This window comes from Diceros bicornis, chromosome 19, assembly GCF_020826845.1.
Source record: "Diceros bicornis minor isolate mBicDic1 chromosome 19, mDicBic1.mat.cur, whole genome shotgun sequence".
Lineage (NCBI taxonomy): Eukaryota > Metazoa > Chordata > Mammalia > Perissodactyla > Rhinocerotidae > Diceros > Diceros bicornis.
In genome coordinates, this window is record NC_080758.1 from 31,887,355 (window position 1) to 31,900,787 (window position 13,433).

The 13,433-nt window shown below is 42.3% G+C and overlaps 1 protein-coding gene across 2 annotated transcripts in view; it reads left to right on the forward strand.

Moving 5' to 3' along the window:
* The first annotated feature begins 689 nt into the window (after window positions 1-689).
* Window positions 690-13,433, forward strand: part of ATRN (attractin) — a 167,528-nt gene continuing 154,784 nt past the window's right edge. For both annotated transcript variants that reach the window (XM_058563122.1, XM_058563123.1), the window contains exon 1: window positions 690-1,134. In XM_058563122.1, coding sequence (XP_058419105.1) covers window positions 752-1,134 — 383 coding nt within the window. In that variant the 5' untranslated portion in view covers window positions 690-751. The remainder of the gene's footprint in view (window positions 1,135-13,433) is intronic.

Below are 13,433 nucleotides of genomic sequence, written 5' to 3' on the forward strand. Positions count from 1 at the left end.
GGGCAAATAGCGGAGAGTAAGGTAACCTCAAACTTCTTCCACATAATTAAAGGTGGTGGTGGGGGTCTGGTCTGCTACTGGATCAGCCTGAATCAAGGGAGGCTGGGCTGTGTCTTCATTCAGTCTATTAGGCATTTATCAAGCATAGCCTATGCGCTAGGTTCTTAACACACGAGTTAGGTCATTATCCCTATTTTCCGGAGAAGAAAGCAAAGGGTCGAACGCAGCACTCCTTCTACGGTACCGTAGCACCTAGCATCACACCAGGACGCAGCTCCCTGGGCCCCTTCTGCTCGGCAGCAAGAGATGGGGTAGAGCGCTGACGGGCGCCGGGGTCTCCGCGAGGGCAGCGCTCGACACGGCCCGCTTGGCTAGCAGAACGGCCGGCTTCCAGGCAGCCCCCAGGAAGAGGGCGCTTCAGGGCTGCTAACCCGTCACAGCCGTGTCTGGAGAAGGGCGAAAACTAGAGCGCTGGGCCGCTTCGAGATCGAGGCCCGAAGGATTCAGCAAGCCCCACACTCAAGATCAGCGAGTTGCCTGCAAGCCGCGCGTGCCGGAGCACGGCGCCTGCGCGCCGCGCTCCGCCCACGCAAGCGTCGGCCCTACCTTCCGCGCAACGCGGGTCCAGCCCTCAGGATTGACCGCCCGAGCCACCGTCCGCACAGCCCCGCCCCGCACGGCCAGGCGAAGCGGAGCCGGCCGTGCGGTGTGTGTGTATGTGTTCGCGGGCCGCCGTCTCAGCCCCGGGAAGATGGTGGCGGCGGCGGCGGCGGCGACTGAGGCGAGGCTGAGGGGGAGGACGGCGGCGACGACAGCGCCTGCGAGCAGGAACGGCGGGCGGTGCCGGGACTGGGACGCGACCCGGGCTGGGAGGCCGGGGCAGGGGGCCGGGCTGCGCCTCCCGCGGCGGCGGCTGCTGCTGCTGCTGCTGCTGCTCCCGCCGCTGCTGTTGCTGCCCTGGGCGGCCGAGGCCGCGGCGGCAGCGGCTGCGGTGTCGGGTTCAGCCGCAGCCGAGGCCAAGGAATGTGACCGGCCCTGTGTCAACGGCGGCCGCTGCAACCCTGGCACCGGGCAGTGCATCTGCCCCGCCGGCTGGGTGGGCGAGCAATGCCAGCACTGCGGGGGCCGCTTCAGGTGAGTGGGGGTTGGTGTCGGAGTGTCGAGCCCAGGGTGAGGCTGAGGCTAAGGGGCGCCCGAGACGGCTCCAGGTCGGAGGCGGGTGCCAGACAGAAAGTGGGGAGGGGAGGGGAGGGCCGCCCCACGGTGTTTGAGGACCGTTTGCTTCCTGGGAGATCATCGTCTGGGGCCTGGGGTCTTCCTGTACTGGAAGATGAAAAAGGTGCGAGGCAAGGCTGGGGGCACCCCAAAGGGATTTGGGTGCAGCAGACTACATGGGAAGAAAGGTTAGGGTCCCAAAGAGTATCAAAGCTAGTCTCTGAAACTGGGCCTTTTTCGGATAAACGAGGTGTAAAAGAAAAGGTGAGAGAGCCAGTCTTACTTAAACACTTCGTTTTAACATCCTGTTGTTCCCTAGGGCCTGATGAGTTCTCCTGATTGGAGATGTGGGGTGGTCTGAAGAAACAGGGCCCTGCAAGTGATTTGTTGGATGAGATAGAATGGAAAGGGTAGGACTGTGAGATATTAGAGATAGAAGAACCAGTGGTTGTTGGCTGAAGGAAAGTGAGGAAACTAGTCCTTTGAAGCTCACTGGAGGCAGCAGATTGGAACAAGGTCTGTTGTGGAGAGGGCATAGAAGGTTCCCGTTTGCCCTGGTTTCTGGAGAATATGGAGTTCTGAGTTGGCCTGGTTCAGAGCAGTACCTTTTGGAGAGATCATAAGGTAATTAGTAGTTATTTATTATTTGCTTCAGTTGTGCAAGGCTTTCTGGTAATACACACAAACAAATAGATTAGGCAGACTTTGGCCTAGTACACAAGGAGTTTGGAGTATAGCAAGAGAAAGATATGTACTTAAATAATCCGTATCATAAGGGCTACAGAGTCATTCAAGCCTTTGGCAGATATTTGCTGAACTTTTTTGATGTCAGATGAGGAGGAGTGGGGGAAATATGGAGCACAAGACCGACAGGGTCTCTGCTGTCATGGATCTTACATTCTAGTGGGGGAGACAGGTAGTTAAGTAAATAAACAAGTGAAGGAAACAAACAAGATAATGGTAAATGCTGTCAAGAAAATAAGACAGGATGGTCTGATAGAGAATTATAACCCATGGATAACTTTAGGAGAAGTGGCTCCTTTGAAGTGACATTTGATCTGAGACCTGAAGGAGGCAATGGAGAACCTGTGGGAATTCAGGGTTAGAGAGGTTGTGACTAGCTGGGAGGATGCAAGGAAAACTTTGTGAAGGAGGTAACATTGGGTTTGAGCATTTGGGCTAAGTAGGATTTGGAAATGTGGAGCTGGGGAAAAAATTCCAGATGGGAGGAAGGATGCAAACAAAATTGTGGAGACCAGAAAGTAAGGTATTGCTGGTGCCAGGGTATGTAGAAGAGAGTTGTGAGAGAGAAGTTTGGAATGGTGGAATTGTAGAGTCATGTAATGTCACATCTTCAGGGGAACTCAGAGAACCTTGAAGAGATGAGCTCTTTATTGTTATGGAGAAGCCAAGTGATTTCACAACCAGGATGTAGTGGGGCTGGTCTTGTAACTTACTTAGGGTGTTCTGATTTATGAACTACATTAATCTACACATCTTTTTTGTTTTTTTGTGAGGAAGATCAGCCCTGAGCTAACATCCATGCTAATCCTCCTCTTTTTGCTGAGGAAGACCGGCTCTGAGCTAACATCTATTGCCAATCCTCCTCCTCTTTTTTCCCCAAAGCCCCAGTAGATAGTTGTATGTCAGAGTTGCACATCCTTCTAGTTGCTGTATGTGGGACGTGGCCTCAGCATGGCCGGAGAAGCGGTGTGTCGGTGCGTGCCTGGGATCTGAACCCGGGCTGCCAGTAGCGGAGCGCGTACACTTAACTGCTAAGCCACGGGGCCGGCCCAATCTACACGTCTTCTTAAGGGCTACTCTGGGTTAGGTTGTGAGATACAGTGGTAAACAAGATAGACAAAGTCCTGCTCTTATGGAGCTTTCATTTTAGCTTGGGAATAAGAAATCCAATAATCACTTTATTATGATTTTGCTTAAGGCTGTGGAGGTGAAGAGCAGGGGACAGAGAACTTGACTTAGTTTGGAATGGTAAGGTTGGTGACTGAATAAGTGACTTTTGAGTTGAGATCTGTGGGGTGAGATGGCACTACCTACATGAGGGGTGGGTACTGAGGGGCCAGCATGTACAGAGTTTTGGGGATGAGAGGGATCATGGCAGGCTGGATAGAAGTCCTCGTGGCTCGAGTAGAGAGAGCAAAGGGGAGCATGGCAAGACTGGAGAGATAGGCAGGGGCCAGGCCATGTGGAGCCCTGTTGGTTGGGTTAGAATTTTGACCTTTAGTCCATGAGCAGTGGAATGGCATAGTTCATTTCGTTTTCACAACATTACAGGCTTTTAGATTGGAGCCAAAGCAGGAATGGCCTTGGAGGAGAGGCCAGAGCATTTTGAATTTGAGGAGCTTCCAAGATCAAGTGAATGGATGGTTGGGTCAGAGGAGAGTTCTTCAAGATGTGAAGATCTGGGATGGTGTGGTAGGCAGTAGGGGCCCACCATGTGGGGAGGAACATACGTAGCAAGATAAATCTATCTAATGTTCAGAGTAGGTGAACTCACTTTAAGCGTGAGAGATGATGGGCAACTAGGTTGGAACTGTTGGCATGAGTCAGGACAGCAGTAATGAGAACTTGAGATAGACTGTAGGAATGGAGGCAGGGATAGGGGCTAGATGGTATTGTAGAGATAAGAGATAGGTCTTTGAAACTGGTTTGCTCTTGGGAAGAGAGAGAGGGATGGTGAGGGAAAGAAAACTGCATCCTGTCTTGGGTTATTGAGAGGATGGTGATACCATTAACAGACACAGGGACACAGGAGGAGCAGATCTGGGAGAAGTTTATTTTTGCACACACTGAGATTGGGGTGCTCTGAGGATATCCACCTGACAGGACAAGTGTAAGCGTTGTAGTCATCTACTTATGAGGGAGATTGCCAGGGAGAGAGAGCAGATCTGAGTGTCCACATGGACAGTCCAGAGGATTGGAGAAGAGCCATTTGTTATGGCGAACAGGCAGTCCTGACACTAGTTGTCTCAGATCGTGTCACGCATGAGTGAAGGGGCTCCCCTGGTTATTGTGGATGCTCCCTTTGAGCTGGTGTCAGTGCCTTGGGACAACAGTTAAGACTTTGGTCCTCATAATTCCATTACATTTTGTGGGCTTCTGGAATTTGCATTTTAAAAAATGAAAATAAGAGGAACCTATGTCCCCTGCCTTTTAAAGAAACTTCATTAAATTTTTAGTTGAAAGATTTTTTAGGGGAAGAGTGAAATGTTGGTTTTGATTATAGTGGTGTGTACCTTGATTTAACTTACAAACCTCTTTTTTATTAAACTAAGAGACATTAAAGTGAATACCTTTCTGGTTTGGAATGGCATCAAGTTGGTGTGTTTTTAAAGCTTTTTAGTTCCATAAATCCTGTGTTATAATTGCTGTTATAAAATCTTTTTCATTAATTGAAAGGAACATAGGGTAATAAGAGGATTAGATTTCACTAAAGTTATCAGTGAGTGCATGCTGTATGCCAGGGACCTGGTCAAGCATTTTCATATACATTGTGCCCTTTCATCTTCAGGACAACTGTGAGGATGTTGTATAAAATTTGGATTGTGTGGTTGTAGTTAGAAAATCACTTGATTTTTTTCCAAATGAAAGATACTGTAGAAATGATTAATTATAGAGGATAAGGTTATTGGTGTCGGTTTAATAAAAATAACTGTGGACTCTTTGGTGAATGATTTCTAAAACAGTGCTACTTTCATTCATTTTTATATGACTTCCTAATTCAGTGATCATTTTTTTCCTATTTGTGACATCACCATCGAAATTTTTCTTTGGATGATAAATGCATCCCATCAAGTTAGAGAATAAAGATATTAAGCCCATTTATGAAATTAATATGCATTTAATTCTTTTAAGTTTTTGCTATACAAAACTTTGGGAGGAAAGACTAGAATAACATAGTGAATTGGAGCCTTATAGATACTTATGATGTTAAGACTTACCTTGTATAGAAGAAAAAGAAAAGAAAGTAAGCATTAACTGAGCATCTGTTTTGTGCCCAGCACATGTGGTAATAGTAGTAGTAGTTGCAGCAGCGGCTGCCACCATTTCTCCTTTTTTTTCCAGGTGTTGTGTCAAGTGCCTTTTAGGAATTACCCCTTTTAATCTTAGAATGAAGTTATTCCCATTTCACTTATGGGTAAACTGAAGCTTGGAGATATTGAATAACTTTCTCAAGGTCACACAACTTGTGAAAAACTGGACTGGGACTTGAACTCAGGCCTTGTCTAATTCCCAAACCCATGCTTTCCATTGTACCATTTGGCCTCTCATTTTTTCTGGGTCCAGTCGCCCTTTATGAACGTTCTTTGGAAGTGCTGACCTAATTCCAACAAACACTTTGAGAAACAAGGGAGGGAAAATAGATTTGTAAAAACAGGAAAGCTAGCATAAAAAGAAACTTAATTCACTTGAATCTGTCTGGTGCTAGTCCGAGGACATAAATACCTTTCTGGCTAGTAAAATGAAAATTCTGCAAAATAAAATTTGAAAAAAGAAAAAGGTGAAAAGAATTTTTTTGCTTATACTATTAAGCAGTATTAGCCTGAAGCCCTAAATTTATGTTTGTGAGTCAGATTGAGGCCTCTTTTCCCTAGTGGAATATAAGTTCTGTGAGGGCAGGGATTTTATCAGTTTTGCTCACTCTTTTATTCCTAGAGCCTAGGACAGTGCCTGGGACATAGTGCTCAATAAATATTTGTCGAATGAAGGAATGAAATTCTGCAGTGTATTTTTTTATGACTTAAAAAAGTCATCTTTACCTATGTGACTGCCATATCTTTTTTTTTTTTTTTTTGAGGAAGCTTGGCCCTGAGCTAACATCTGTTGCCAATCTTCCCCCGTTTTTCCTTTTTTTCTCCCCAAAGCACCGGTAGATAGTTGTATGTCATAGTTGTACTTCCTTGTAGTTGCTCCATGTGGGACGCCACCTCAGCGTGGCTTGATGAGCGGTGGGTAGGTCTGCGCCCGGGATCTGAACTGGGGAACCCCAGGCCGCCGAAGTGGAGCGCTCAAACTTAACTGCCAAGCCAGCAGGCTGGCCCCCTGTCTTTTGTTCTCATATTTCTCCTGAACTTCATTGTTTTATCTTTTCCTGTTTGCTGGGCATCTTTATTGGGATGTTTTACTGCTATCTCATAATGAGCCATGTTTAAGACCAAATTTCTTATCCTCATTGAAAGAAATAGTCTTTTCCTTTGTACTTCCTTATTTCAGTAGCAAATCCTACTTTAAATAACCAAAGGTCAAAATTTAGGAGTAATCCTCTGCTCTTTCTGTTTATTCTCTCTTCTCTAAAGTGTTAGAAATTTGTTCTTTATCATTCTTCCTGCTGCCATCCTAGTGCACCTGGCCCTTCACCTCATTGCTGACCTGCCTCTGTTGCACCCGACTGGTCTCTTGAACCTCCAGGGTCCAGTCTACACTTTGTCATATAATTTCGCTGAAAACATGAGTTGCTCAGAAATCTTTTTTTTTTCCACTCCTCTTATTACCTATAAAATGACTCTCACCAGGAGGCTCCTACTGCCTTACACACATTACGTTTTCCCTAACCAAATCCTTCTACTTTGTAGTTTTTCTGCATATTTGCTAAATTCGGCACTTTTCCTCCTCCCTGCCCCCACATTCTTTCTTCTCTCCTTATGTAGATTCTACCCCAAGATCCATCTTGAGTTTTCTATAATCTATAATAGCCAATTCTCTGAAATCATACCTGTTATCCTCTTTTGAGATGTCATCAATGTGTTCGATTCATAGATAGCTTCTGAATGATTATTATGTGTTAGCTACTGTGCACTGCCTTGAGGATATGAAGGTGGGTAAGAATCAGGCCTTGCTGTCCCATTGGAGAGCTCATAATTCTTTTTTTTTTTTTAAAAGATTTTATTTATTTATTTTTTTCCCTCCAAAGCCCCAGTAGATAGTTGTATGTCATACTTGCACATCCTTCTAATCGCTGTATGTGGGACGCGGCCTCAGCATGGCTGGAGAAGCGGTGTGTCGGTGCGCACCGGGGATCCAAACCTGGGCCGCCAGCAGCGGAGCGCGCGCACCTAACTGCTAAGCCACGGGGCCGGCCCCAAGAGCTCATAATTCTGAAGGGAAGACAGCTATGTGCACAGGCACTTAGAATTTAATAATAAAAATATAGGCAATATGTGGTGCTGGACTAATATGTGGTGGAGAGACTAACTCTTTTGGGGGCTCTGGTGGAAGGCATCACAGAGAAGAGAACATTTGGGCAGATCTGAGAGGCTTAGTGTGAATAGACCATCAGGGGGAGAAGGGCATTCCAGAAGGAGCAAAGAGCTTGTGCAAAGGCAAAGAATCGTGGACTATCATACTTACTGAGTGTATTAGCTTCCTAGGTTGGTTGTAACAAAATACCAGAAGCTGGGGGGCTTAAAACAACAGAAATTTAATCTCTCACAGTTCGGAGGTTAGAAGTCTGAAATCAAGGTGTTGGTAGGGCCATGCTCTCTCTGAAGGCTCTAAGGGAGAATCTGTTCCATGCCTTTCTCTTAGCTTCTGGAATTGCCAGCAATCCTTGGCATTCTTTGTCTTGTAGATGCATCACTTCAGTCTCTTCCTTTATCACTTCAATCTCATATGATACTCTCCCTGTGTGTCTCGTTTCTCCTTATCAAGATGAAAGTCATACTGGATGTATGAGTATGATCTCCTCTTAACTTGAGTACATTTGTAAAGACCCTGTTTTAGAATAAGGTCACATTCACAGGTTCTGGGGGTTAAGACTTCAGTGTATCTTTTTGGGTGACACAGTTTAACCCACAGCACTTAGATAACTAAACCTGAGGAGTGTTGTTAGAGTATAATTTGTGAGGGGTGCATTGGAAGGGTGTGATACTGAAAGGTGATAATGGCCCTCCCTCTTCCCTTCCTAACAACCTCCAGCTTCAGGGTACGTGCTTGACTTAGGCTAAGCCATCAGGGCATTCTAGTCTCCGGCTGTAGTGATTGTTTTGAGGTAGGCATGTGACCTACACTGACTCAATCAGAGTCAATCTCAGGGCTTTTGCTGGAGACCTCTCTCCTCTGTGGGTGTTTATGAAGGAAATGCTTTGTCATCTTCTGTTTATGTGGTGAGGATGTGAGGCCTAGAACTGTTATAGCTACCATTGCTGTTGTGATAGGAGCCCATGTGAGGTCAGAGCAACTACTAGAAGAGGGAGGATGGCAGAGTAATGGAGCTGGAGACTGGATGACTTTCTGAATCTCTAGATCAAGCCTTGCCTGAAGCTGTACTTTTTGATTTTGTGAGGTACTGCAGTCTATCTTTTTCTTAAGCCAGTTAGGATGGGATTTCCTGTCTCATACAATATAGAACAATTTCTAACATACAGAGGGACATAGGGCCAGCTCAAGAAAGTCTTTATATTCCACACTGAGGAGTTTGGGCCTTATCCTCTTGGAATTGATAACATGGTCTAAATTCTTGACATTTTACTACCAAGTCTCCCAATGTTCCAATCTTGATGGGTGCGTGATCTGAACTCTGAGTTACCACAGGCAATATTTTAACTTGTTTCTTTGATACTGCATACCTGGGATTGCCAACTTCCAGCTGGGGATGAGGCTGTTTTCACTACCCTGTACCTCAGCTCTATTTAGCCAGTTTCACATTTGAGGACTCATTAATTGTCACTCTATTCGTAAATTGTATTGGATATGGTTTCTATCAAAGTTCTTTTAGTGCCAGACACCCAACTCAGACGAGCTTAAGAGAAAAAGGTGGGAGAGACTTATTGGTTCATGTGACGGAAAAGTCAAGGGGATATTGTTGGCTTCATGCATGGCTGGATCCAGGGGACTAATTGGTCTCTTTCCCTCCATCTCTTAGCTTTGCTCTGCTCTTTACTGGCCTCACTCTCAGGCAGACTCTCTTAATGTGGTGTGTCCAGAAGCCAGGTCAAACTGGCTTAGCATCCTCCACTGGGAAAGAGTGACTCTTCCTTAGGAGCTTGTAGCATATAAGGAGAGGTGAGAGTCTCACTGGTCCCTTGTCCTTTACTGAAGCAGTCACTGTGGCTAGGATCATGGGAAGGTTCTGACTCATCAGACTTGAGTTGAGTACCTGTTCTGGAGCTGGGGGGTGAGATCCAGCTCCATTAGATGGCAGAGACTGAGAAAGGGGGAACAAGGAGAGGAGAAATGATAACACATGTAACGTTACCAGAGTCTGGGCAGATGAGAATAGTGACATGCTTGCGTATTCTTTTTTTTTTTTTTTTTTGTGAGGAACATCAGCCCTGAGCTAACATCCATGCCAATCCTCCTTTTTTTTTTTTGCTGAGAAAAACTGGCCCTGGGCTAACATCTGTGCCCATCTTCCTCCACTTTATATGGGACGCCGCCACAGCATGGCCTGACAAGCGGTGCGTCGGTGCGCGCCTGGGATCCGAACCCGGGCCACCAGCAGCAGAGCGTACGCGCTTAACCACTACGCCACCGGGCAGGCCCTCCTTGCGTATTCTTAGAACCTGCCATTTGGTGAATACCCAGTAAGTGTTGATGAAGAAAATTGGAAATAGTCTGGAAGATATTGTATTAAGTAATGAGATGCCGGTCCCCCAGTTAATTGGGAATTCACTCAGTCATTGTGAGGAGTTATGAGGGACCCACTACATGGAATGCATTATGCTGGCTGTTTGAGATTACTGCAGCAGGGGCTGTCCTCTGTTGTTTCAGTCTAGTAGAGCTAAGTCATTGAATGGTACTTATTAATCCCCTGATTTTGTGATGGGGGAAATAGGATTATGAGAGGAAGCAACAAGATACCTGTTTATATTGTGTGAAATTATATTATATTGGCTGAAAACTTAACTTGATGTAAAATACTTACATAATAGACATTTAAAGTTTTTGGCTGATTCCTGGAAGATAGAGTTTACTTATTTGAAAAGGTAAAACATATGTTTATTGAGTAAAAAGAAAAATTGAACATGAATGTCTTAATATAATTGCATAAGTTACGATATGTTTGAAAGCCCATATGTGACATTTAAACTTTACCTCTGTGAAGGGTTCCCAAGATGGGCAAATGCTTCTTATTTACTACAGTATAGAGGATAGACAAATATATAGGAGAAAAGCAGAGTATGTTGATGATCAAAACAGATTTTACTAAATATGATTAACTGATTTAATAAATTTGTAGGTTATTTTTACCTTGAGAATTATAGAGAAGTAGGTACCTGGTACTGTGGTTAAACAAAAATCATACTGGTTTTTCTCTTTAACACAATCTTATTTCTAAAACTGAAATGAAACTGTAGTCGTACTTTTTGAAATAATTCTATCTGGAAATTTATCAGGCACTTATTATGAAACTTGTTTCCCACTTATACTCTTTACCATCTTCTGTGATTTCCCAAATGCATTGTGGCAAAAGTGACTCCCATATAATATATACTAATCTAATCCTTCATTTCGTTACTTTCTTCCATTTTTCCTTTCTTCCTTATACTTTCAAATTTTTCTCCTTAGGGTGGCTTTCTTGTATTTGTCTCGCTTTTTTCTTTTTCCTCATTTTATTGATGTCATATCACTTTAACTGCCTTTTTTTTTTGGCACTTGAGACCCTGGTTTTATTTTATTGTTTCCAATTTTTAATTCTTTAAGTTTTCTGTTTTTTCAAGTTACATTTTGAGTGAACTTCAGTTCTAGCTATTTATTTACATATTTACTCATCTAGAGTTCTTTTTCACATGTAGAAGTTAGTTTTAGTCATGGCTGAATTGCCTATTTATCTTTTTAGAATTTGACTTTAACAGTGTACAGTTATTAGGTTGAATGAATTTTCCAGTTAATTCCTCTTGCTCTTTTTTGCATTCTAATTAAGAATTTTCCAATTTATTAATAAGCCTATAAGCATTAAGGGCTAGGATTCTGTCAGGTGCTATTAAGAGACACAGACGTCACCTCTCTTGATTAGTGTTTTCTATATTTTTTGATTCACAAATCCTTTCACAAAAATGTATAATCCTATGGACTCTCTCAGGTATTTAAAAAAATAACTTTTAAAAAAGTATCCTATTTTTGAAAGATGATTTTAAGTAGAGTAAAAAGTAATTTCTTAATAAAGATTATAACTTACATTTTAAATACAATTTATTAGATATTCACAATATAAAAAGAAAAATTTGACCTTTTCCCTGTTTAACATGTGGTACATGTTGTTTAATGTATTTTAAATTACTTATATAAGAGAAAACATGATGTATAGACAAATAAAAAATGGCATTTAATTTTGGGATCGAATGTATATTAAAATAGAGATTGAATTTGACTCTCCTTTGTGTTATAGAAATAGACAACTTTCGTGTACTAATGTTTGGTATTCATACATTTGTGCTTTCAAAATTATTTCTTAGAATTTTTTTGTGTGTTTTGTTTCTATATGATAGCAGTTTTCAACTATTTGTAAGCATTTCTCTGCAAATAGCGTATTTCCTGTGTGGATGGTTTTTTTCAAAATTGAATGAAAAGGCCAAACTAGCTACAATTGTCATTTAATTTTTCCCTTTTAACATTAGTTTTTGAAGTTCTAGAGACGTCTTGCAAAGCTATACAAGGATTTTGATCAGAAGGTTTGGCAAGATGATCTTGAGGCAAATTTGCAGAATTAGATTTATTTTATGCCCTTCTATTCCATAACTTGTATTTCTATACCGTGTCTTATGCTTCTCTTTTTTGGTTAGAAAGATTGGCCCTGAGCTAACATCTGTTACCAATCCTCCTCTTTTTGCTTGAGGAAGGTTGTCGCTGAGCTAACATCTGTGCCAGTCTTCCTCTTTGTACATGGGATGCTACCACAACATGGCTTGATGGGCGATGTGTAACTCTGCACCTGGGATCTGAACCCGCGAACTCCAGGTTGCTGAAGCGGAGCGCACCAACTTAACCACTGTGCCACTCTGCTGGCCCCACGCTTCTCTTTTAATAGATGCTATTACTGCCTTTTAGTTGGAACATCATTTGGACCACTGGTTGAGAAACACTGACCAACCCTGATCAAGTAACTGGTTGCTTTAAAGCAATCATATTTTTGGTGCTGGTTCAGTCTCTGGGCTAACTTTAACTTCCTTTTAATATGAAACATTTTAAGCCTGTGGAAGAGAGAGAATAATAAAGTGAACATCTGTGTACCTACAACCTAGCTTTGCTGAATCTCCTTTATATTAATATTATTACTACATATAATATTACAAAAATATTACTACATATAAAATATTACGATACCAACCAAAGTCTCTGTTACCCTTCCCCTAATCCTCTTCACCTTACTCTCCTCCCAGAGGTAGCTAGTATGGTGAAGCTGACATTTATTATTTCCCTTGCATGTTTCTACTTTTACTACAGATACACACACACGATGTCTTGATTCCAAAAACAAGATCATGTTTTCAAACTGTATAGATAAAGTAATTATTCTGTAACTTTTTTTTCACCCCAAAACCCATTTTTTTATGCTTTTGAGATTTGTTTGTGTTGATAAATGTAGCTCTGGTTGATTCTTATCTATATTCATTACGGAATTCCAATTTATTTACTCATTCTCCTGCTGATGGGTGTTTAGATTTTTCCAACTTGTGCTATTACAACAGTGCTACAATTAACTTTCTTTACATATTTCTTGTGCATCTGTGTATGATTTTTCTCTAGGGTAGTAATCTTCAAACTTTTGAAGCACTTCCAAAATAATTTTAAAATTCTGTTTACTTCCTTGTATACTTTTAGATTGACATGCAGTTGACATACACCATTTTAAAAAAAGTAGATTTATATAGTCGCAAAGAATGTAATTTCTGGTGTATTATAAATAGAATTACTGAAAAAAACCCATTATATTACTTTTTAAAATTTATTGGGTGGAATCCAAGTTCCATAGTAGTTTGATAACCATTCTCATTCATTTAAAAAAAATACACGTGTAAGGTCTTCTTTAACAGTCATTTTTCGCATTGTTCCTTTTTTTTTTTTGCTTAAATTCTTATTTTCATTCTAATTCCTCCATGTAATTTTTTCTTTCTGGGTTATGAATTCTGTCTACTGATTTGGATATCACACACCACAAATTCCACCATTTTATTTTATTTTATTAATATTTTTTTTTTGTGAGGAAGATCAGCCTTGAGCTAACATCCATGCCAATTCTGTTCTTTTTGCTGAGGAGA